The sequence below is a fragment of the Acipenser ruthenus genome, chromosome 40, assembly GCF_902713425.1.
Source record: "Acipenser ruthenus chromosome 40, fAciRut3.2 maternal haplotype, whole genome shotgun sequence".
Lineage (NCBI taxonomy): Eukaryota > Metazoa > Chordata > Actinopteri > Acipenseriformes > Acipenseridae > Acipenser > Acipenser ruthenus.
In genome coordinates, this window is record NC_081228.1 from 3,581,164 (window position 1) to 3,605,019 (window position 23,856).

The 23,856-nt window shown below is 42.4% G+C and overlaps 1 protein-coding gene across 6 annotated transcripts in view; it reads right to left on the bottom strand.

The window, feature by feature from the left end:
* Positions 1 to 23,856, bottom strand: part of LOC117397240 (protein turtle homolog B) — a 93,419-nt gene that overhangs the window by 2,314 nt on the left and 67,249 nt on the right. For 2 of the 6 annotated variants that reach the window (XM_059010132.1, XM_059010131.1), the window contains exons 13-20: positions 17,398 to 17,573; positions 16,834 to 17,060; positions 15,943 to 16,027; positions 14,890 to 15,051; positions 13,526 to 13,571; positions 9,919 to 10,005; positions 2,864 to 4,525; positions 393 to 517 (exon numbers count right to left, since the gene is read on the bottom strand). In XM_059010132.1, coding sequence (XP_058866115.1) covers positions 393 to 517; positions 2,864 to 4,525; positions 9,919 to 10,005; positions 13,526 to 13,571; positions 14,890 to 15,051; positions 15,943 to 16,027; positions 16,834 to 17,060; positions 17,398 to 17,573 — 2,570 coding nt within the window. Of the gene's footprint in view, positions 1 to 9; positions 82 to 391; positions 518 to 2,220; positions 2,267 to 2,863; positions 4,526 to 9,918; positions 10,006 to 13,525; positions 13,572 to 14,889; positions 15,052 to 15,942; positions 16,028 to 16,833; positions 17,061 to 17,397; positions 17,574 to 23,856 lie in introns of those variants that run through there. The other 4 variants (XM_059010134.1, XM_059010133.1, XM_059010135.1 and 1 more) reach the window with 3 other exon arrangements.

The following is a 23,856-nucleotide window of genomic DNA, read 5'->3' on the forward strand; positions in this document are numbered from 1 at the left end:
GCCTAATACCTTCTTAGACCTCAGTGGCATCGTGACAGGAAGTCAGTGTCACCTGGTGCATATACACAATGTGACCTTGGCCTGAAAAAAAGGAATTGCTCCATTAATCCCAATGTCTGCTGTGTTTTCAGTACAGGATTGATGTGGACTGAGCTCAACCCTGTTCTTCTTGAGAACCGTTATGGCAATATTTTAACACACCAACAATTCTGAGGTCAAATCAAGCTGAGCCTGTACAAGCCCCTTATGCTGGTTATTCACAGGGGAAGAACTACATGCAGGTGTTTTCTAGGAGGCTCTAGAGGGCACAGTGTTTTCTATACTAACTGGTACCCTAACTCAAACCCTATCTTAATAAGCCACAGTAAAAGCCCCCTTGTCTTTAAACTCACTTGTTTTCTTCCTGGATTTCGGCGTGCCGTTGGGGACCCTTTTGGGTTTTTTAATCCGTTGGTATCTCAGCGCTTCAAATCTCTCAGACGCAGCAGCAGCACCACTCGATGCAACGAACCGTTTCCTGAGAGAGAAAGAAGAAGAAGCAAACACAATTCCCTTTACTGACCGGCTCCTCCAGCACAGACAACAGCTCCATTGAGTCGCATGATTAATTCAACAGCAGCTAAAGAAAGCGTGGCTGGCCAGGGCTTCTTCATGGCTACAGGAACGAGGGCCTCACCTGTAGAGACACGTCCTGGAGACCTACAAAGCAACTGCAGTTAGTTAGTTGTCCCTCAGGGATCCACACTGCTTGTCTTCATCTGGCATATACATATATTCCACGTTAGCTGAGGTTTGGCATATACTTACCAATAATGGTAATCCCATGCAATTCCCTGTGTCTGGGCTTTACTACAGTGGTGCTGTACAAAAAGCACAATGGGCTTTTGCTCGTTGTCTGTGTGTGTGTGTGTGTGTGTGTGTGTGTGTGTGTGTGTGTGTGGGCCGGTATTACTATCAATCTGCGGACAAAATTTGAGCTGTGTGGAGTTTTGTCGGACTGGAGTTAGAAATAGTAAATAAAAATATAGTGAGAGTCAATGAGAAGTCGCCACAAATATTGGAATGCAAACGTGTGTGTGTGTGTGTGTGTGTGCATGTGTGTGGGGGGGGGGGGGGGAGGCAGTTTCAACCTGCTTTCCCCCACACTGCAGTCCGCAGCTCAAAACACTGAGCGACTGTAACAATCTCAGGCGAAAACATGATAGGATAAAACAAAGCAGTAAAAAGCTGTACGGTGTCGTTCTGCCGTCGCTGTGAAGAGAAAAACTAAGGCCTTTTAGTAGATGGGAAGACACTGCTGCAACAAAGCATTGTTAACATGTGTTTATAGACATGAGTACTTGTCTACAATGGGCTTTACCATGCTGACAGGGGGAGAGATGGCGGGAGGGGGAATGGCTACTTGGGAACAGTCACAGAAGGAAAAGAAATCAAAGCACTCGGACGACAAATGTAACAGAGTTTATCAAGAGATTTCTTTGTTTGTTTTTGTTTTTTGAAGAGCAATATTTAGCAAAAGCATGCATGGCATTTTGCACAAGTAACATGACTTTAAAGGGGAATACTTGTAATAAAAAAGAAACCCCATTTACTGAGAGGTTGAACTTCAGAGGTATCCAAAAAAAACAAGCAAAAAAAAAACACAGGACATGGGAACGTGCTGTTATTGCCCATGTTGAATGGACTCTTTCAGACTGATCTGCAATACTGGTTCAAAAACTGGTTTTTCTGGTTCAATTAGTTTCGATCACTGCCATAAATATCATAACCGTACAACAAATGCTAGCTGAGTCATAGACAAAGAAAACTCAGTTCATACTGGAATTATTATTCTCTGTGCTGGGCATTCATGCTAGATAAGTGACACTGTCCCTCTTGCCCTAAATAAGACCTGCTATTTTTGATACTAATGCTTCAACCATTTCTACAGGATCTACTGTATAGCTAAGGATCTGTATCATTTTGATAAGGATAAATGGAGGGATATATTTTAAAATGTATGGCAAAGACTTTATTTGTTTTAAGTTTCTTTGTTGTTATAATAGAACACTATAGTTTTTTGTTCCTCAAATTAAAAGCAAGACTATGTTTCTTTGTGTTTAGCTCTCATTGTTCTGTTTCTGATGCTTTTGAAATACGGTATTCCCCTTTAAAGGAAGATGTGATTAAAAGCCCCACCTGCTGCCCCCCTCCCCTTTCAGACATGGATCCAACCCTTACCTATTGAGGTGTAGAGGACCTGGTCACAACAACGCTGCCCAGATAGCTGAGATCAATCAAAAACAAAGCAGTTAAGACTACAGGAGCCATTAAAGAATGACGAATTGGCTTAATTAAGCAGATGAAGACAGAGCAACAGATGAGAGCGGAAATGTTTAGTGACAACGTTTCTTAATGTGCCTACCGGACTATTTCTCTTTTTGGTTACTTTAATAGGAGCTAGTCATGCTGTCAGACCACAAGGGAAGATAAAGGGTCTTCGTAATGTACTCTACTACCCCATTGCAGAGCAGTAATATTATATACAGTATTTATCAACCACTGTCATGCACTTTAACTGCTTAATCGGAATTAGGAAGTCAAATAGACAGAACTGCTTAAACAAGCATTTGTACTGATAGGACTCAAACCTGAACTACAGATCTGAGTGGTGGAGTGGTGTGCAGGATAAGAGAGTACAGTCTCCGAGGCACTTAAAGGAAGTTTAAAAACGTTTATTTCAGGACCTGAAACCTTTATTTTTTAAAACATTGGTTACAATGACTGGTAATACTGACATCATTTTATAATCTAACAACAACACAAAATGCAAAGCGACTGAAACAGTTTGGGATCTGCCCAATTCTCAGTTTTGGGCACCTACCCTGAAGACGACAACTGAGGTGGCGAGGGCTCTGAAGGAAGGATCTCTTCTTCCGTCCTCCTCTGGGACAACATCTGCCCGAAAATGTCACTGCTTTCCATGGGGGGAGAGGGAGACTGGGAGGGGTAGCTGGTGGCTGTGGTGGCGAAGGCGATCTGGGGCCGGTAGCTGGGGCTGGGCCGCCTGCTGCCCTGGGCTGGCGAGGAGGTGGGTGATGATGTTCTGGGGAAGCGGGCGCCAGAGGGGGGCTGCAAGGTGATCTCAGACATCTCCGGAGGAATGGAGGGCTGGATGAGGCCAGGCCGGGGCCGAGGGCGGACCACCAGCTCTGGGGAGCCCTCATGAGAGCTAATGGGGCTCTGGGTGAGGGGCGAGAGGCGGGATGGTTGGAGGACCACTTGGTGCAGGCTTGGATCGACTCTGCGCCCCTGCCTGGGGCTGAGCTGGGGCCTGGGCTCGTACCACCGGGTGTCCAGCCCACCGAATGTGCTTGTGCTGCCTGGGCCCCACATGTGGGCTGCCGGATCGGGGTAAGGCAATACCGGTACGCCCATACCGTTGCTGGTATGTCTTAGCTGCCCTTGACTCTGTGCCTGTTGCATAGGTAGATGCTTGGCTGTGGTGCCACTCGAGGCTGTGGACTTGACCTTGCTTGGAGACTTGCCGGGCTGGCTCTTTGGCGCCTCCAGCTGCAGAACGCCAGGGTAGGAAGGAATCACCGGGAGGGTGCCTCTAGGATGGGGGGGTGGTAGTGGAGGCTCAGGGAGCTCCCGATGCGCGTAGTGGTGGAGGTGAACAGGATGGTGTGGGGGGAACACCAGGGAGGGTCCCTCAAGACTCCTGAGGGGGAAATCAGGACGTCGCCAAAGCTCAGGGGATCGTCCGGAGGTGGGGGTGTGGGTCAGGGGCAGGGTGCTGCTGGAGGCAGTGTAGTGTGGCATCTCACCTTCCCCAGTCTCCTCGATGATAGTGGGATGTCCAAAGGGTCCCTCAGGCATTAGAGGCGGGGAGGACATGACTGAGCTCAGGGGGCTGACATCCGGCATGTAGAAGGGTGGGGGAGGGTCAGGACTGCCTAGGTAGCTGTAGAACTGGCCGTGTGGGAAGCCCCGATGATGAGGGGCCCTGATCTGGCCCGTCGCCTGTAGCCTGCTGCTTTCCACCATGCCCATGCCTCCCATGGGCCTCTGAAACCTGGGGCTGTAAGCTGGGGGTTGGAGATAAGACTCCTGGCTGGAGGAGAGTGGCGAAAGCTGGGATTTGAGAGCAGCCACTGCTGGCGGCATCAGTCCCGGGTCATCATTTTCCTCATCCGACTGTCGGAACTCGGGGTACAGATCCGACTCCTCCACAAAGGGGAATCCTTCGATCCTCCTCTGCTTGATCGACGGCTCCATCTCGGTAGGATCCATCACGAAGCGTCCATCCGGGCCCCGGCTGATGAGCTCGATAGGCGTGGTGGCCTCGGCCTCAGCCTCATGTTTGGAGACGCTGTATTTCTTGCTGGTTATTGCTCGCTTGGTCTTCTTGTAGAGGGACAGCTCCTTCTCCTTGCCAGGACTCAGCATCTTCTTCCCCTGCAGTGTCTGGCCGTCCTCCGAGGATTCGGACAGAGCGCGCAGTGTTCTGATGCTCTCCGGGCTCACTTTCCCCGAGGAGGATCTGAGAGGAGACAGAACACACAGGAGGCCTGTTAGACTCCTGCAGAGTTGTGTATCTTTGCTTTATTGTTTATTGAGGTACCCATTGGGCCCCCATACTCATCTACAGTACGTATGGATCTGGCTACCAGGATCTTGAACTGCGCCTGTGCTTATAGACGTTTGTGATATCTCTCCCACTCCCATGTGAGGGGAGAACTAACGCAAGCACTGACATCAGCTCTCACTAAAACACTTATTGCTTTCCAGTCTGCAATGTGAGGAGGCTTTCATACCCTTTCTACCGCCTACAAAACTAATTATGCTTATTAATTCTACAAGTCTTAAAAGAGTATGTGGTGATTAATATTGGTTTTTTTTTTCTGTTCCACCCAAGAGCCTACTTTTTAAAGTGCTTTGATTATATAAAACGAAGTATACTGAGTTCCATTTTTATAATTAATATTAATATTACCACTCTTTTCATACAGGCATAGGACGGCTTTGAGTTAAAGTGTGTTTATCAAGGTGTACTTTATTCACAGGACAAGCCCTTTGTAATATGTTTTTTGTGTTACTTGATCTAATGAATGTGATTCTGTTTTCATGACGGATTGGAATCCGATTGTGGAAAGTTTTGGAATGGTTTTGTTGCAGGAAAAAAAGGTTTTACTGTAGCTGTACTGACACAGTTCTTCAACAGTTACTCCTCTTTCCATTGAGGAGTGCCAGCCAGCCATCTTTACTTAGACAATCCACTGCACAACACACCCACAGTCTCTGGCAAGATGGAAGCTGGTTCACTCAACTGAAACCATGGGCTTGCTGGCCAATCAAGTACTCTGTGAAGAGAGTAGTCAGGTACCAAAGTATATTGAGAGGGTTAAAAAACTATGTTTGTAGTGCTGTTAAAACTTGCAATTCCAACCACCCTCCAACATATATAGATTGTCTTGACGTTTAATTGTATTTTTTGTTTAGCTACACAAAAACAACAGTTTAGAATGCAAGTCATTTGTCTATGTAGGTAACAATAAGATGTATGTTTCATGAAATGGAATCTATGTGCAACACCCCCCCTGGATATCCTCCTAATCTCAATTTGCTTCAGAAGTCCCTTTATTCAGTGCCAAGTAGACTAGATTAAATGCCCTTTTCTGGGTTTTTTTGCAACATCAGAAACCAGTACAGGTGACTCTGGGTTATCCGGACACCTCTGCAATGTGGTGTCTATTTTACAAGTATTCCTGGATAAATGAGCCAGAAGAGCTACCCAACCATGAAACAGGCAAGGGGCCAAGGTGTTCACCCAAATAATGCAGGTCTGGAGTGTAAGATCAATCATGAGTCTATTGTGCAGAATTTGGAGAAAAAGAAGACATCTCTTTATTTGATTGTTTTTGTTTTGTGTTACACACTTTTACTGTTTCTGTGATGATATAATTCTCACAGCTATTGCTGTCAGGGCATTATCTTGTTTGAGTGTTTTGGAGGTACCTGTGGTGTTTTTCCTTTATTTTTGGTGATGGATGACTTGTTTATGTTACATGTTGCTTTTCTCGTGTTTTAATTCAAGGTTTACAGGCAAACAGAAAACAAATAGTTTTCTTGGTTTATGAACAGATTCTGAAGTGATCATTTGCTGAAGTCTCTTCTTCATTGACCAGTGGGCTGGCCCTTCAACTTTTCAACAAAAGGACCCCCCCCACCCCCCCCCCACCCAAAAAAAAAGCAAAAAACCACAAGAATCCTCCTGTTTTATTAAATATGATTGCTATCCAATTAAAAACAGCTTCCTCTGCATGAAGTTCTTCTGCACTGTTAATTTAGCACCACAGCATTTGCATCTGGGAACAATTCTAATGCAGGAAATAAACAGAAGATGCACAAACTAATTATCACTTGAAATCCGCTAACCTGGATTTTGTGCAACAGCAATTTGTGTGTGCATATAATATAATATAATATAATAATATACTATACTATACTGAGTGTTCATCTACAGTAGTTACACCTAAGATCTCCTTGACCACAATCAGCAGTTGCAGTCCAGTCTTATTTAAAAGACTAGATCCTCCAAATGCATTTACTGTAAATTACACAGCCTGTGAAGCACCTACAGTACACATAGTATACATCAGTGGTTCCTAACCCTGATCCTGGGGACCCACTGTGTCTGCTGGTGTTCATTCCAACTGAGCTCTCAATTACTTAACTAGACCTTTAATTAAATTGATCACTTGCTGAATCAGACCTTTTTTAATTAACAGTTGCATATTTCAAGTTAGCAATAAAATTGTATAAGTAACTTGAACTCTACAAATGTTTAAAAGCTGAAAACAATTACAAAGGTCTAATTAAGCAAATTATCAGTGCCATTGTGCAAAGGATATAGCAATATACAAATGGATGTATTTTCACACCCTCTGCAGTAGGTCGCTGATACATGGTAATGATTGTCAGTTAAAAGTTAACTTTATTCCAAACCCTTTCCTTTGGGCAGCATCGAGTCATCCATGAATACCGCTTCAACTTACATTTGTACTTGTACATTATGCTTGAAATGTTTCAGTTACTTTCTGTGTTGTGCTCAATAAAGCATAGGGAGACGTGAACATGTATTTTAACACAGTTCACTGCATCAATAAAAATCAATTATAAAAATCATTATCCACTGTCTAATTATATTACGGAAATGACAATTCTTTAAAACACCCCCGCGTTTGCCTCAATGAGCCTTGATGGGTTCTTTCTTGTTCTAGCCAGTGTGCCATGCAGTGTGTTCTACTGGCAGAGCCCCCTGACTGCTAACCCAGTGCATCTCAATAAAGCTCCTGCTTGTTTGCTTTGACATGGAGGCCAATGGAGACTTGGCTATTCTTTCCATATTACATCACAGTCTCCTGGAGCGTTATATTCTTTCTTAAAGGTATCTTTATAGCAGCTAAATCATATGGAGATGGAATAACAGGTCAATATTTCTGCTGAAGGACAATGATGCAATATTCATGGTACAATATTCAAGGTAGTGTCCATTTCACATACTACTACTAATACAGATACTTAATAATGTTGGGTATCCAATGAATTAGTACAGCACCTTTTGTGATACTATTCAGGGATGGAAATGAGACTGCCCTTGCATAGCAGTTTGATCCATTCCTGGTTTTACTAGGAGTATAATAAGACTCGCCTGAGCATGCTGCCCGTACACTATGGCTAATCAAGCTCCTAATAAAACCTGGAATAGGTGTAGCTGTTATGCAATAGGAGTCTTATTTCCATCCCTGCAGGTCATTTTAAGTGAATCAGGATGTAGGCCAGTCAAGCTCTACAGGATTTCTTGGAGGATATTTCGTACATTATAGTCTTTGTTTTCATTTACCTATAACTTCACATACTACTGCGTCGATTCTACCAACATGAATGTGATTGGCCCAATCTATTTAATGTATGGCAACACTCAGTAGCCTTTTGTTTATTTCAAATGTTTAATACAGTACCTTTACCCATTGCAAAAGCCTATTTGTCTAATTACCACTAATCATGAACAACCTTAACTGATGTGTATTGTGCATGACGCCCAAATCTGCTAAGATAACTGCCTGCTGGGCTTCCTAACAATTACAGAAATGACTAGTTTATCGTTTTTCTAAAGGGAGGCGGGGAAGCCTCTGCATTACTGATCGAGCCACTGTTACATTGCTGCGCTGATAGTATAAGATACTATAAGTGCTGCTAAAGCTGACTTACTCCTTCTCATCACTTGTACAATGAGACAGAAGAGGGTTTGGAAGGGTTTGGAATCGCTGCAAGCTCGCTGAAAGTGATTGCATTTGCTTGGCTTTACAGAGAAACACAGAGCAAGCCCAGTCTACCTGATATTGATCTACCTTTGTGTACTGTATATGTATGGGTTTGTGATACACAGGTGATTTACAGTATACATCAAACAAAAAGGTATGGATAGGGGTGTTGAAACGGGAAATCCACACATTGCAAGTTAACTGTTTTTTACAGATAGGGCCCCAAGTGTTACTCTCTACGCTATTTACACAGCCATATCTAAGTGCAAAAATATAATTTTCAAAGAAAAATAGTGGATTATAAAAGGGCTTAAAACAAACAAACAAACAAACAAACAAACAAACAAACAGAATTCTTATTTCATCCCTCTAAGAATTTTGTATCTGAAAAGGTAATAAATCACAAATGAAAAATGCTCCACGTAGGCACCACAGACTGGTGTGATGAATACTAAATGATTTTCTGGCCCAGTAGCTCGGCTACAGAGAGACAGTGGGACAAGTTAATGCCCAAGACCGTTTCCTCGTGTGCTAACTCTGAGGGCTGGAGTCTGAGCAAGAGACTGAACCCAGAGGAGAGAGTACGGCAAGTTTTCCAGTACTGTGGGATTCAAAACCAGGACTAGAGCTATCCTGCCCTGGTCAGAGGCATGCTTGATACATTGTGCAGAGTGTGTTGCGTTCCATGTGCTTTCCTGAGCTCTCTGCTGCCTCTGCTGTTGACTTTTCACACTGCAAGAAAAACGTTATTCACAATCAAAAGGTTCCCCATTGTGTTAAGCATTGTCAGTTTATAGAAGCTGAACCTTCTCATTATGGTGATCAGTTGCAGGGGAAGCTTTATTTTGTGCCCATGACCACATGTGTGGCGTCGAACACACTGTAGAGCTGCAACCAAACTAAGACGGAGGGGGAACACTTCATTCTCTGTTAAAATAGGCAAGAATAAAACCATGGCCGTGGTATGAAAAGAGAAGCAGCAGCAGCAGAGATAATGAAACCGCTGGCATGCTTAAATCAGGGCAGTTAAGAGAACGGTGCTAAATTGCCAGGTGAATTTCAAGTGGTATCAGCAAGATCATGGGTAGTGAAACCAGGTCTTTGTTTTTGGTTCGACTGCTGAAAATGACCAGTTGAATGCTGAAGGTGAACCTGCCCCTTCCATCTTCCGTAACAAACAAAGGAGAGAGCTAACTAAATACAAAAACACGTAAAAAGATGCACGGATTATGAAAAGTTATGTAGTAAAGGCAGGGGGGTATAGGCATCAAAAGTCATCAGTTCTCCCCAGTGGTTCAGCTCGAATACCTGATTCTTAGTCTTTAACCACTTCCCATCTTGGTAACATCCAGAAGTAACTATAAGCATATGCACACTAACGGCCCCTACTGGACACTAATGGCACTGCTGGAATAAAAAAAAAAACATGGCTATCCAATCTGGATTAAGGAGCAGTGCACTGTACTCTGTGTGTGTGTATTATATATATATAAATAAGATGTGTATTCTCGGTTGGCAGTCGTCACAACACACACATCTCTGCTCAGCACCGTGTATGAAGCATGAGGCTAAGCCAGGGCACACTGCTGAACAAGGAGCAGACACTCACAGAGGACTGCTGTGGGGAAACCTGTAGCTGTTCCTGTCCCTCCCCTCCCAGCAGGGCTCACTACCGGGCAGTGGGGTAAGAGGAGTCCTGCGGTGGAAAAGAAAATAAAAACGGGGGAGAAGCGACCGTCAATAAGGCTCGGTTCAAATAAAAGAGATACAGAGACACAAGAAAAGGTTGTGGCCAGTGAAATTATTACATTGCTGTGTTTATTAGTCACATATAATACAGAGTACAGTTCAGAGCTGCTGCATGCAGAGCCTATGATACGATCTCATGCCATTAGGAATGAACTGTAATAATTCTTTGTACTTATGTATATATTTATAGATGTCTATGCTAGACTTTTGGACGAATGCGTTGTTCACTGAAGGGGGGGTGACTTTTCGATTCTTAATCTGAAAATGAAAATAATAACAAAAACAGAAAATAGTTTTAAAAAAAAAAAAGATAAAAATAACTAAAGAATCAAAGATGCACCGATGCAAAATGAGTATTTAAAACAGAGCAAAACAAACCAAAAAAAAAAACAAAAAAAAAACGCTTTATAAAACCTGCTACTGTACAAATGGTGGCAACAGAAAACACATTATATATATATATATATATATATATATATATATATATATATATATATATATATATATATATATATATATATATATATATTATTTTTTTAAGTGCAATATTGTTCACCTTTATAACTTGTTTTTATATAGGGTGTTTTGGACACTTAAAAACTTGCACCACACAAATACAGCAGCCGTACCCTAGATATAGAGGTATTGGGTTTGGTAGCATTCAATATCAGGATGTGTTGAAAATGACCTTGATTGTTTTAGGTTTGTCTTCATTAACACTGTGCAATCTGTGGTGCATGTACAGTATACAGTGCAATGGGATTCCAGCCCAGGCGTTTCTGACCTGTGTAGTCTGTAACACTCCAAGTTGAGTCACTCATACCATATAAGTAAGCACCACTGAAAAGCCACACTGACTTCATACAATATTATTATACAAGTTAGCATACTTTAATTGACCAGAGATGTACAGGCATCAGGTTTATTTTACTATACGGTTCAGTTTCTGTACAGCAACAAGTGGTTTATTATTTTATTAACACAAACACTGTTTTTACATGAAACCCATTCTGATGTGGCATTTACTGTCTGTAACCCAGATTTATTCCAGTCGTCATTAGTCTTGACTTTAGCACCGCACAGGTTCTTTTAGGTCTTAAAACAGAAAAGTACAATACTGCATAGAGGACAATGCATCATAATAGTAACAGAGTTACATCATTAAGCCACTACTCTGTATAGCAACTGACAAAGAAAATCCAAAATCGATCATAGGTGGAAGTTACTATAACTGGAAAAAGAAAAAAAGAAAACACACAGTAGTTTAGTTATATATGAAATGCACCTACAGTTACACAAAACAAATTCAAATTTCAAAACCACACACCATTCAGTTTCTCCAATGACTCCAGGTCTTGCATACCAAAGCGAAAGGCTTCGCTTACCACAGTGAAGAGGTTCAGGCATATATATATATATTTATTTTTTAACTGAAATAATCAGATTAACACTCTGCATTTTGAAAACCTAAAAAGCTGTAGTTCAAAATCGGACTTGTAAATGCATTTTCTGCATTTGTCATTCAGGTATTGCTGACCTTGAAAAAAGGTCTACTGCAGTATAGACTATGACAAACAGGCTCAGTAAAGCACAGTCGAGCATTGTGACAGCAAGGCAAAGCCAGAGCCACACACACTAAGAACACAGTAAAGCACAGGAAAAGCATTAAAAAATGAGCTATGAAACTGGCATCAGATTCACCATGGGAAACTTCACAAGGGCGCTGGTTAAAATGCCTGTCAGGCACCCAAAGAATAAGCGTCTCTAATCTGTTTGCTCCACACTTCAGTGCAGTCTCTCATAACTGATCCCAAGATAAAGACTGTTGAAGTTTTGGGAGGAAACTTGCAGAGTGTCCCTCTTTTAAAACAATCCTCAACCTCATAGCAAATGTGATCAAATGTGACCACACACACACAAGTTTATAACTTGTTATAAATGTGTATTTATTATTATTATTATTATTATTATTATTATTATTATTATTATTATTATTATTATTATTATTATTATTATTATTATTATATCCAATTTTATTTACATTTTTTGAAATTTTAAAAACAGTGTCTGTGAACTCTATGGAGTTCGAGAAGTTGCCCTGCCAAAACTTTGAAAAAACAAAATATGCATTATGAAATAGATACATAGATAGGAAACTTAACCTGGTACAATTGTGCACACAGTGACTGAAGGGGATATTAAGTGTGTGTGTGTGTTTGTGTGCGTTTGTGTCAGTGTGTGTGAGTGTTTGTGTCAGTGTGTGTGAGTGTGCATGTGTGTTTGTGTCAGTGTGTGTGAGTGTGCATGTGTGTTTGTGTCAGTGTGTGTGTGTGTGCATGTGTGTTTGTGTCACTGTGTGTGTGTGTCAGTGTGTGTGTGTGTGTGTGGGGGCGCTGTCAGTGTGTGTCAGTGTGTGTGTGTGGTGGAGGGGGGAGGGTTGTCACTGTGTGTGACCAGTTTGAAGTATTTACAGGTGTGTTTTCCATTCTAGGTTCTCATACCCTTTCATAATCTTCACTTTATTTTCTACCTGTTCACTGCATCCTCCAGAACATTTCCATATTTAGCAGTTTTGTAATAAAGGAGGGGCGTGACTCTTATCAGAATCAACATTCCTGATCCAATATCATTTCTGCCAATTCCCTCATTGCTATTTAAAGAGCTCAGCCAAATCACTTTTTTGTTATTGCTTTTTAAATAAAATATTGTCAGAGCCTAGAATAAATAGAAAATCTCTTTATGAGCGACGCGCTTGTACCAATAATAATATCTGTGTGTATAATACCTGCTATGTCATTGGAAAAATATATTGTGTTATGAAAGAATAAATGATTCACATCAGCTGAAGGCTTGCTTTCCACCTCGCTGTGCACAGTTCTGTGACTGCAGCTGGATTAATGAATATTACATGCATAAAATACATAAATATATACTTCTGTTAACCAGCTGCTCATAAAGTAGCTGCTTTTTCAAAGGCTGGAATATTGGAAGTTTGACTATATGCAGCTGAACGTCTTTGCCAGCTCTGGTATCATACTGGCAAGAACTGGTAATTATGTTATATTCAGCTGGGATTAATGGGCCAAGAGAATGTGTTGCTGTTTTTCTTAGAACTGGTAAAGCTGGTATGAGAATACTTCACTGTCCAATACTGCGGTCAGATTATTGGTGCATAAATCAGTTGACCTATAACCTTTTTTTTTGTGTCTGTTTTAATAATCATAAAGAAACTATAATAATGTTCGAATTCTAAACTGAAAGTTACTGGATTCTGAAGCAGGAACGTGGACCCACATAACCAGCTAATGTTGGGAACTCTTAATATTTCCTCATAGAAAAACACTAAAGGACTGATGCCAAAGGGTTTTGCTTTTGTTATACCGTGTCTGACTTCTCCAAGACAAGCACAGAAGCGAACCACAAAAAATAAATGAATAGAATCCAACTGTTTGCGTTGTATTACTTACGGAGTTTCCACGCTTTTTCTGCAGTGAGTTATTGAAAGGGGAGGGTCTAGAAAAAGAAAGAACAAGCAGTCAGGTATCCCAGCACGTCTTGGTCACAGCAGTGGTAAAGTGAAAAAGAGGGGCTGGGTGGCTCAGCGAAATCACTGTATTAACAAGGGTCCCATCTACGGATCCCAAATCAGTGAGAAGCACAGGAACGCCGTTTAACTCTCAGAGGTTACTGTTATACAATACCTGCTGAGCAATCGGCTCATCCAGTTGATATTTCCCGTAATAACCGGCCAGTTATTACGGGAAACACAGGCTCATCAACACCAGAGCGTGAGCCCCAGCGCGAACTACAAGCAACACAGAACTTAGAACTCTGGCAGGAAAGAATTGCTCACCAGAGATTACAAAAAATACTGCATGGGGTAGTGTGTGATAAATGAGAATGTAATGCCCAGATCACAAACTACCCCATGCATTAGTCTCTATTTATTATTACCATTATTATTATTATTAGTAGTAGTAGTTGTAGTAGTAGTAGTATTGCCTAGTTGAGATGTGCTACTAAAATGCCAGCAATCTGCTTAGAACCAGCCAGTAAAAACTGCTGCCGGAGCTTGCAGCTCTGCAGCACCTCCTGCAAGAGATCCAGGCAACCACAGAGAAAAAAAAAAAACTGTTCTACTATAATCAGTTCAGAGCAGATTTAACTGAGCAGATTCCTGGAACGGATGGCTCTAGCAACACATTTCAATGAGGTAGCTATAAGAAAAAAAACCGGTCTGGGTGCTGAGCAAAAAGATCCCCTCAGCCCTGAGGAAGTGTGATTTACCTCTCTATGCATATAGAGGTACCGTCTCAACAGCAAGGGGCTGATAGTCATGTGTATATTAATGCAGGATCACTGAAAGCAGAATGAGTAGTGGTACTGGGGATGGAATCTGGGGTTTTAAAATGAGATCCCCCTAGTAGGGGTGAATGATGTGCTGGCAAGGGACGATCCATCACAAGGGTACCCTGGGTGGAGACTAAAGACACCAGTCCCTTGCTGACAGTAGTCCTCAGTCATCACACATTTACTGAGAATGAATGTCACCATTATTGAGAGGCCAAGCATTGACTGCACATCAAGACTATAGTACCCATTTAAGAGCAATTGATTGGTGATATTGGGTTCCCTCCAGCAACTGCCCTGTAGATAAACAGTGGGCTTCAGTCTCCACAGCAGTCATCCTTTCACAAACACTGCATTCATCACAGACAAAGAGGGAAAAGAACACCCCACAGGACACCCCCCCCCCCCCCCCCCCGTCACGTAGCCAACGGAAGCCAGTTCCATGCTCACTATGGCTATTCTCATGCTACGGCCCGCCTACCTCGCTTCCTCTTGAGTTTGCGTCTGCGCTGCTTGTTGACGAAGCAGGCCGCTAGGGTGCTGAACAGGATCGCTGAGGCCAAGAAACAGATGGTGGCAACAATCCCAGCCACCACGGGTCTCGCCAGCCCTTCCTCTGGCACCTCCAGTGGAGGGAAGAGATCTGAGCGTGATGGGGAGACATGCGGCACGTGAGAATCGTTTTGCAAGGGCCAGGTTCACTGATTCACCAACTGGATGCAGCAGCTTGTCACTCACACGCACTAACCTCAAGATCTTTGACAATGCCAAAAGACAGCTGAAATAAATACTAAAACAGGTAACTCCGTATGACAAGACAAGACCAGAGCATCCTAATTGCTCAGTTGTATAGCAAAACATAAAACTGTATTGGAAACTAGACCACCCCTGGTTCTTTTTACATTATTATTATTATTATTATTTATTTCTTAGCAGACGCCCTTATCCAGGGCGACTTACAATTGTTACAAGATATCACATTATACATTATTTCACATTATACAGATGTCACATTATTTATATATTTGACATACAATTACCCATTTATACAGTTGGGTTTTTACTGGAGCAATCTAGGTAAAGTACCTTGCTCAAGGGTACAGCAGCAGTGTCCCCCACTGGGGATTGAACCCACAACCCTCTGGTCAAGAGTCCAGAGCCCTAACCACTACTCCACACTGCTGCCATAAGGTAAAGGCTGTGTGGTCCAGTGGTTAAAGTAAAGGGTTTGTAACCAGGAGGTCCCCGGTTCAAATCCCACCTCAGCCACTGAATCACTGTGTGACCCTGAGTAAGTCAGTTAACCTCCTTGTGCTCTGTCTTTCGGGTGAGACGTAGTTGTAAGTGACTCTGCAGCTGATGCATAGTTCACACACCCTAGTCTCTGTAAGTCGCCTTGGATAAAGGCGTCTGCTAAATAAACAAATAATAATAATGCTGAAAAATCACCAGTTTCAGCAGTTGGCCACTAAGTTGGCCACTAAGGTGCAGTGCTAGGCTGCTAGATGTGCGTGTCGGTCTCTCAGTCCCTCACCTGTGCTGGAAACTGCAACAATGTTACTGGGTTCACTAATGAGGTCATCCATCACAGCCAGCACCCGAAACTCGTACCAGGAATCCTGGAACAACAGCAACAATCACAAATCCAGCTCCCGTCATTGAAAATGCACGAACCTAACCCTCAATCTCTGCTACAGCACAACACTTTAATTACAGTATACTGTATATCAAAAAGAGAAAGGGGGTGTCATTTGATTACATCTGATTAAAAAAAAAAAAAAAAAAAAAAAAAAAAAAACACATTTTCAACCCAGACCGAAATAATATGATCTGGGGTGATTTGTTTGTATCATTCCGAGCGTGCTTAACTGTAATTACTGTTGACCTTCAGCAAGCTGTTTTCCCCTCCTCCCACATGACTACTGGCTCTATTGAAACAATTACCTTTTTTTTCCATACCAACCCTGTTATTCACTGGATCATACATTATACTTTCAAGGCAGTGCAAGGTTCTCTTCATAATTACTGTGTTTGGTGACTGCATACTGAACGGGTCACCAGAGGACCAACAGGCTGGTTCTGTGCTACACAAATCCCTAACTTTATATGGAAGTCCCAGAACAGCTTACGAATGACACCGAAATGGAGGTCCAGAGAGGCTACAAGAGTCATTACACTGGACATATAAACACAGCGGTTCCCAAACTAGGGGTCCGGGACCCCTGCTGGGGGCCGCAGCGCATAGAGAAATATTTAACACAATGGAGTTACATTCAGAGTTCTATTCTATGCCAAAAGATCCAGGCTCCATTTGCAGAGTATACAGGTAGGACTTTATAGCGCTCAGCTCTATCGTACAGGGTTCATTTATTTCACTATAGTTAGCCCTATATCTAATGTGAAATGAATAGAGAGCTGCCTTTACCTGGACTAGGTCTCTCGCTAACAGTTCTGTCTCTCCTGCTGGGATGGAGTCATCCAGGATGTCCCACCTCTCTCCTAGGCGGAACTCCATGATGAAACGCGCGATCGGAGAGCTGTGATTGGCCGGAGGGAGCCATGACAACAGGACTCCTTGCTGCGTCCGATTGGCTGTTAGGCACCTTGGTGGTGAAAGCAGCACCAGGGGTTCAGGGGTAACAATAGGGAATACTAAGAAAAAAAAAAAAAGAAAAAGTATTTCTGTGTACAAGAGTTACAGGGTTCTACTGTACAAAGAAAACTCCAGGAAACCAGGCTCCCTTAGCCCATATATAACATTTGTACGTATGACTTTCACTACTGTGTAAGGCAAAAGGATTTTATACAATCATTGTTGTTTAAGACTATCAATTCCAATTCCAATTCCAAGTCCTTCAAAAGGAATTGGAATTAGGAATCAATTTTAAAAAGGAATTGAAAAAAAGGTATTTATCCCAGCCCTGAGCATTACTGACAAAATGCTGTGTGGGTGGAAGATGGGAGTAATCGGATTTCCCCCCCAACCTACCTCGTGTGTTCACAGTGACGACCTCGCTAAAGGGCCCTGTGCCCAGTTTATTTTGAGCTAGAACACTGAACTGGTACGCCGTCTCCGGTTCCAGACCCTCCACCAGCAGCCAGCTCATACTGCCAGGCACGGGGAGGGAGAGCCAGTCATGGGGCCCGAACTGAGCCCTCTTCACCCTGCGCAGAAGAGAGGCGAGCACACAATCACAGGAGACCTGATCACCACTTCATCCAGAGCCGGGCCACGCGGTTACAAAACACAGACCTCTCTCCTGCAGTGCTTCTCAACTGTACAGTTTAAAAGGGGGTTCTTTATAACTGAAACCCCTTTTTTTATAAAAGCAGTGTCTCTATATATAGCGTTGAGCAGAACGACTATAAAAAGATACAGAATCAGTCCTCACTGGCTTTTTATGTGCAAGGAGATTTAATATAGGTCCAGTTAAAACAAAAAACGTGGTTGAGTCTCTAGCCACTGTCATTGAGAAGCACTGCTCTACAGTACTGCAGAAACTACACTGCCGTGTGCAAAGGCTGAACTACACACCTAGGCGCCTGAAGTCCCTATGGATTCAGTAGTCGACTTGTCGTGTTGACCTGTAGATAGTGTTTTTTATTTCAAATCCCTCAAGTTAGCTCCACCTCCTGTCTTTTATAAATCACACCCTTGAGTTCCTCACCCCAGGGGTAGTCCTGCCTGTAGCGCCTTCTAGACTGTATTGGGGCAGAACTCGGGTCAGTGATACAACGCTGTTTCCTTCAACTACAAACTTACATAACAGCTGCTGTATTATTTTCTGCAATACTGCAGTACAGTGTAGATTTTCCAGATGGTGTTAACTCTTTCTTGTGCTGCTGTAGGTTCGTAATGAATTCATTATGTTAGACAGCATTTGGTTTTCTAAACTGGAATAACGTGGGTATATGACAGTACCCAAGCAATAGCTTCTCCACCACAGCTGAGGAGCATTCATTGAAACTGCGGTTTTAGGTTGCTTGGCAATCAGCTGTGCTGGAGGAGGAAGCAGGACTTGGAAATACCAAGATAAATCTTAACAAGATCAATCTGAACGCAACTAGTTTTCAAATCAATAATAAAACTGCTCACTGACGTTGTGTTGTAATAGAAAGAAATGCCCTCTATGAGCTATAAGTTACAGCTCTTAGTTGTCATTGAAGTGTCCTTTTTGAATGATTTAATTGGCACCTGGGGTATTAAGATCTTTCACTGTTTAGATCAGATGAATACACCTGATAGACTTGTGTGCCTTTTGTACAGTAAGATTACATTAATAGGATTGCAAATCATCTAAAACTTAAATCAGTGTCATTTCTGTCTGCAAAAGTGGTGTTTTAGTTGGGGATGTGCAAAGACGCACAGAGACATTATCCAACAGCCTTCTGGATAGATGCCAGTCGTTGAATTCAGCAGGTTAAGAGTTAACACCACCTAACACCTGAGAGCACTCACTTCATGTTTGCAATGCATTTTGTTGCAGCTGTGCTTTTACAGCGAGTGCAGTTAGCAAGGCTTTTTTTATGAGTGACATTCCTTTGCATTCCGTGTCGATGATGTGCAAGGCATGCCAGAGTGAGTACAGCATGTCGTGCGTGGTGATATGACAATTTGTTATCTGATGTCTGGTAATGCAGCACCCTCCCAGGATCCCAGCAAGAATTAAAATGGAATTAAAATCACCGGGGGGCTGGAAAAACAAAGAAGCACACAATTTATTTTGTGTGTCAACTGGCTATCCCTCGCATGCCTGGTTAATTTGCAATGCAATGTGATGTGTAAAAGCTGCATCTCCCTGTTGCAAGTCAGTGTAGGTTCAGGCGCGACAACAAATCTGGTAGCAGGCTCTCGATTGGCTGGTTTTGCCATATCCAAGACTGCACAAAAGTACTCACGTTTCAGGAAGCTGCAACTGGTGGCCCTACACCCTAATGACAGTGGTATGGCAGGTGTTTTTAGTTTTTTGTTCAGCCCCTGTATATGCAAATACTGTAAACACAAACATGTATGCAGTATACACAGAGTACGGTACATTTACACATACAGCACATGTACGTACACTGCAGCGGTATACCAAATACAAACTTGCTAACTATGTCTTACATCATTTTCTTTACATCACTGTTCATTAGAATGTATGGGGCTACACCCAGTCCTTAATGTATTTTTTTTTTTTTTTTTTTTTTTTTTTAAAGAGGAAAAAACTCTTTTACAAAAGTTCTGTAGCATTTATGTAGAATTATCTCTTTTATAAAAAAAAAAAAGTTAAATCAAGCAAATTTTGGAGTAAATGCGCCTCTCAGTCTCAGTCCTCACACTACTTTAAATGGATGTTAGATTTTTCGTTGATAAATCAAACCCTAACCAGAATCTAGAATGCGTGCACCAAAAACCTGCCATGCATATAAGAAAAATACCAACATCCATTTAAATGACAACAGAGACTGAGCGGGTACGAGTCCATGAAAGACTGCCAGACGAAATCCACTCTTTATAGACACGCTGAAACTTGAATTCATCGTAAATATGTTGCAAAAGAACGTCCAAACAGCAAAGAAGCTCCCTCGCACACTGTCAGTCCTTCTCCTTATTTAACGGGATCTTCACTGTTTTGTTGGTAAATCACATTTGAAAAAAAATGTGAAAAAACTGTCTCTAAATCGATCTGTCCCAGTGCTGGAATTATCTCCCACACTAAACCCTTTTCTGCCTCACCTACTGTACCCATCGATGAAATTACACCATCAGTACTGAAAAAAGCACATTTTAAAGTTTAGGGTTCAAAGCCTAACCTACATTTACTCAAAACCGTCCTTCCTTCATAGTTAACCAAATCACCAACCTTTACCAAATGGTCTTCAATGGCAATGCAATGGTCCTGCCCTACGGGTAACTGTATGAGACTAATTCATTGCTGTATCATGGTACTAAACACCACTGCGCAATATTAATTCCAAATGTGTTACCATAGCTGGGAACACTGTGCTCTGCTAATTGTTCTGCTTGGGGAATGTATTCAACCAAACTGACAAGGGAAGTCACCAAGGAAGACAAGAACCTGAAGGTTAGCATCTTAAAACTGATTTTAAAAATCAATGCTGTACTTGGTAGTGCTAAAGAACACATCCACCACGCATGCTTCCATGCTTATTAACTCTGCTAACAACGGACAAGAACAGCGGCTTATAAATTAGGAGCAATTACTGGAAGTGAATGAGTTTGGGAGTAAGAGAATATAGTTAGGATTTCATATAAATGAATGTGGGATGCATGGCTTCCACCCACGGAGGATCCCTATTATGTTTCTCCTTATTCACAGACACATAACCAGGGAGCTTTTTCATCTTATGAAAAGCACATTAAAAGGGCATTGGGGGAGACGGATGAAAACTATAATTTCTGTGAACATGATTCTCATGTTGAATGTAGGCGATTTGACAGGGTTGTTATTAAGTGTGACATGAACTAAGGAAACTGGGAGCATTATAATCACTGGTGTTGCTTTCCACAGGTGCCATTTCTGTGTGTGTCACAACCAGCGATCACCTTGACAACCTCACTCCCCACACAGAGATGCAGCACTGAAGAGGCTGATGGGGGCTGATTCTACCTTTTGTTTTCTCGTTTTGACTTTTTATCTGAAGCAGATGAAGTGCTGCCTCGTCCAGCCCCACAGAGGGCTCGTATCATCCAGGGAGAATGAGAATAAACCGAAACAGAAGGGGGATTTGTTGCGCACGCTCCACTAAAGGACCTTGAAATTAGAGCGCTAGTTCGTCTTAATCCACCAGCGATGGACTCTCTTTGAATACAGACGATGTCCTCTGCAGCCAGTGAGACTCTCAAAGTCATTACGTGAGCTGCCTTCTCAATCAATGCTCCACCAGCCACTGCCTCTGCCTGCCCTTCGAATTAGGTTTACAGCGTGCAAGGTTACTGTCACCTTTCCAACCAGGCCTGAACACACACCATCGCGAGCAGGGAGCAGGACACACAGGCAAGTACAAAGGGAACAAGCTGTTCATGAGCAAACGATTAGGAGAACAAGGGTTAGATATCATTGCCGAGGGTCTGCCTTGAGGTTAGAGCTAAATGGACGCAGTGCGGACCAGGGGCTAAAGCTGAGACTGGATGACAATATAGCCTATTGGTGGGATCGGTGAGGCTGTGACTCTAGTAGCTGGAGGACTTGGGGGGCAGTATGGCTTAGTGTTTAGAGATGAGGGACTGGTAAGTGGAGTAGAGGGACAGGGAGGCAGTGTGGTCCAGTATAAAGAACTGTCAGCATTGTTTTCTTAAAGCCAGCCAAACCAGCGCACAGCATGGCTAGATAGTAGGAAAGACAACAAATTAGGGGCAAGTCAGGGAAAAAGCTGAAATGGGGGTTGTGCACAGAGGTAAGAAGCCGGGAAGTGGAAGAGATAGTCAAGTAAAAAAAAAAAAAAAAACTTGACTGGTTTTAATCACTGACACAGTGATCAGGGTTGATCTACCGCACAGGGCTTGAAAATCTACCTCCTGCTGCCACAGACAATGCACAAGCAGTAGATCCTCAGTCAGACAGAGGGCAGGGTGCCAGCAGACTGGCACGCTTCAGTTTCAGTCACTAGAACAAGCTCTAGACAGGCACTGAAGCGAGGCTGTTGTTTCTAATCTGAAACAAGTTCTTTAAGAGGCAAATCCCTGGCAATACTGCTAAACCCCCACATAATCCTCTGAGCTAGCATCAAGTCAAACACATCCTTTAACTAAGGGATATGCTTGTAGCGTATGCAGATTGTATTTGTAAGAAATAAAGTACGGATACATTGTCAGACATTGTTGGACTTGAATGGCTATGGTGAATTGTGGCGAAAGAAGGCACTATAGCTAACTCAGCTTTGAAAAAAAAAAAAAAAATCCTTTAGCAGCTCTTCAAATAACTGTAAAACACCTTGAAAAAACACAGGGCCATTTATTATTAAAACCTGAGTTGGATTTCTGGGCCACACTGCTAGATTGCTGTTAAAAGACTTCAGGAATCAGTCATCACTCACTGCTCGGCCCTAACGGCCCTCTTATTCAGACACAGCTAGCGCAAATGGCAGAAGTGCAAAACAGGGGAAGTGTCTGTTCGCTTGCTGTCCTAATAGTGTGCTTTGAAAAATCGTCAGATGCGTTCTGTAAAGTATTATCAGAACAACATTCAAGGCAAAGAAGTTTCGCTCTCCGCTTTGGTTCACTGGTTGAGAGAATCTTAACGAGCTCATTTAGAACCCCCTATAGCTGCAAGAAGCAGAAGGACTGACGGTAACCATGGGAGGGTTAATGAGAGAGGACGCGTGTGTCCTGGGAAATGTAAACTAACTGTACTGCCAAAGGTAGGAGAACGTGCATACATGGCTTATTTATAGAACAAAGTGGTAGACAGATGCCAAATGGTTACACTGTAGTATAAAGCCTGATTGCTGGAAAGGTGTTAAGTGACTCTAAGGCCTTTTTTGGGCCATTCTGTATACCAGTGAATCTTAAAGAGTACTGTAATTAGCGTCAAATATTTTATATGCTTTTTCAGGTTCCCCTACCATGGATAACCATTCAGAGCGTAGCAGGGCTCTGTTTCTCAAAAAACATTATGCCGTTACTCAAAACTGATTACAAGAATGATTACAAACACACACAGAACAGCAAGGGGAATTTATAAGCAATTCAAATGACGGCTGAGGCAATTTCACTTATAATCAGTTCAGGCTCAGTGGCAAAAAGCAGCCATCAGCAGCGACCCTCATCTGTGGTAATTATTATGTGTGCATCGTCAGACTAGGACCATAAAAAAAAAAAACCAATGAAAACAAATACATAAATACAAGGACAAGGTTGATACAACAAACACAAGCTGATAACATGGGAAATGGAAAAGTATTTAAGCTATTGAACAGTTCACTCTATGTGCCCTTCAGAGGAAATATCCATTCAATGTGCCTGTCCACAAGACAGTGTCTTTATATGAAGAGTGCAACCTGACAGCTTCACGTCCTACAATTACGTACTCCAAGTGGCTCCTGTGAATAAAAGCTGCAGTTGCATTGAAGAGACAGTATAAACACAAGATGCAGAAACAAAAGCAGCCCCTAGCTTATTCTTATAATTCAATATAACTGCATTAATCTTCAAGATCATTGCGTTGGAACAGATTGTCAATACAGAACAGTGCATATTGCTCAACAGTCTAACAGATTTTCACTGCAGCTTAAATTACAGTTTTTATTTTCCATACAACAACTTCTAAAAACAGTCAAGCTTTGAAAACGGTAATTATTTAAAGCTTCAGAAAAGACCAGCTAGCAGTTCACCACACTGCCTAACGATCTCATTTAGCTTCATTTAGTGAAGAGTCATTGTCTTGCATGGTACATAACTTGAACGCCGACTTGAAAAGCAGTCCCAGGATTTCTACAAACACCT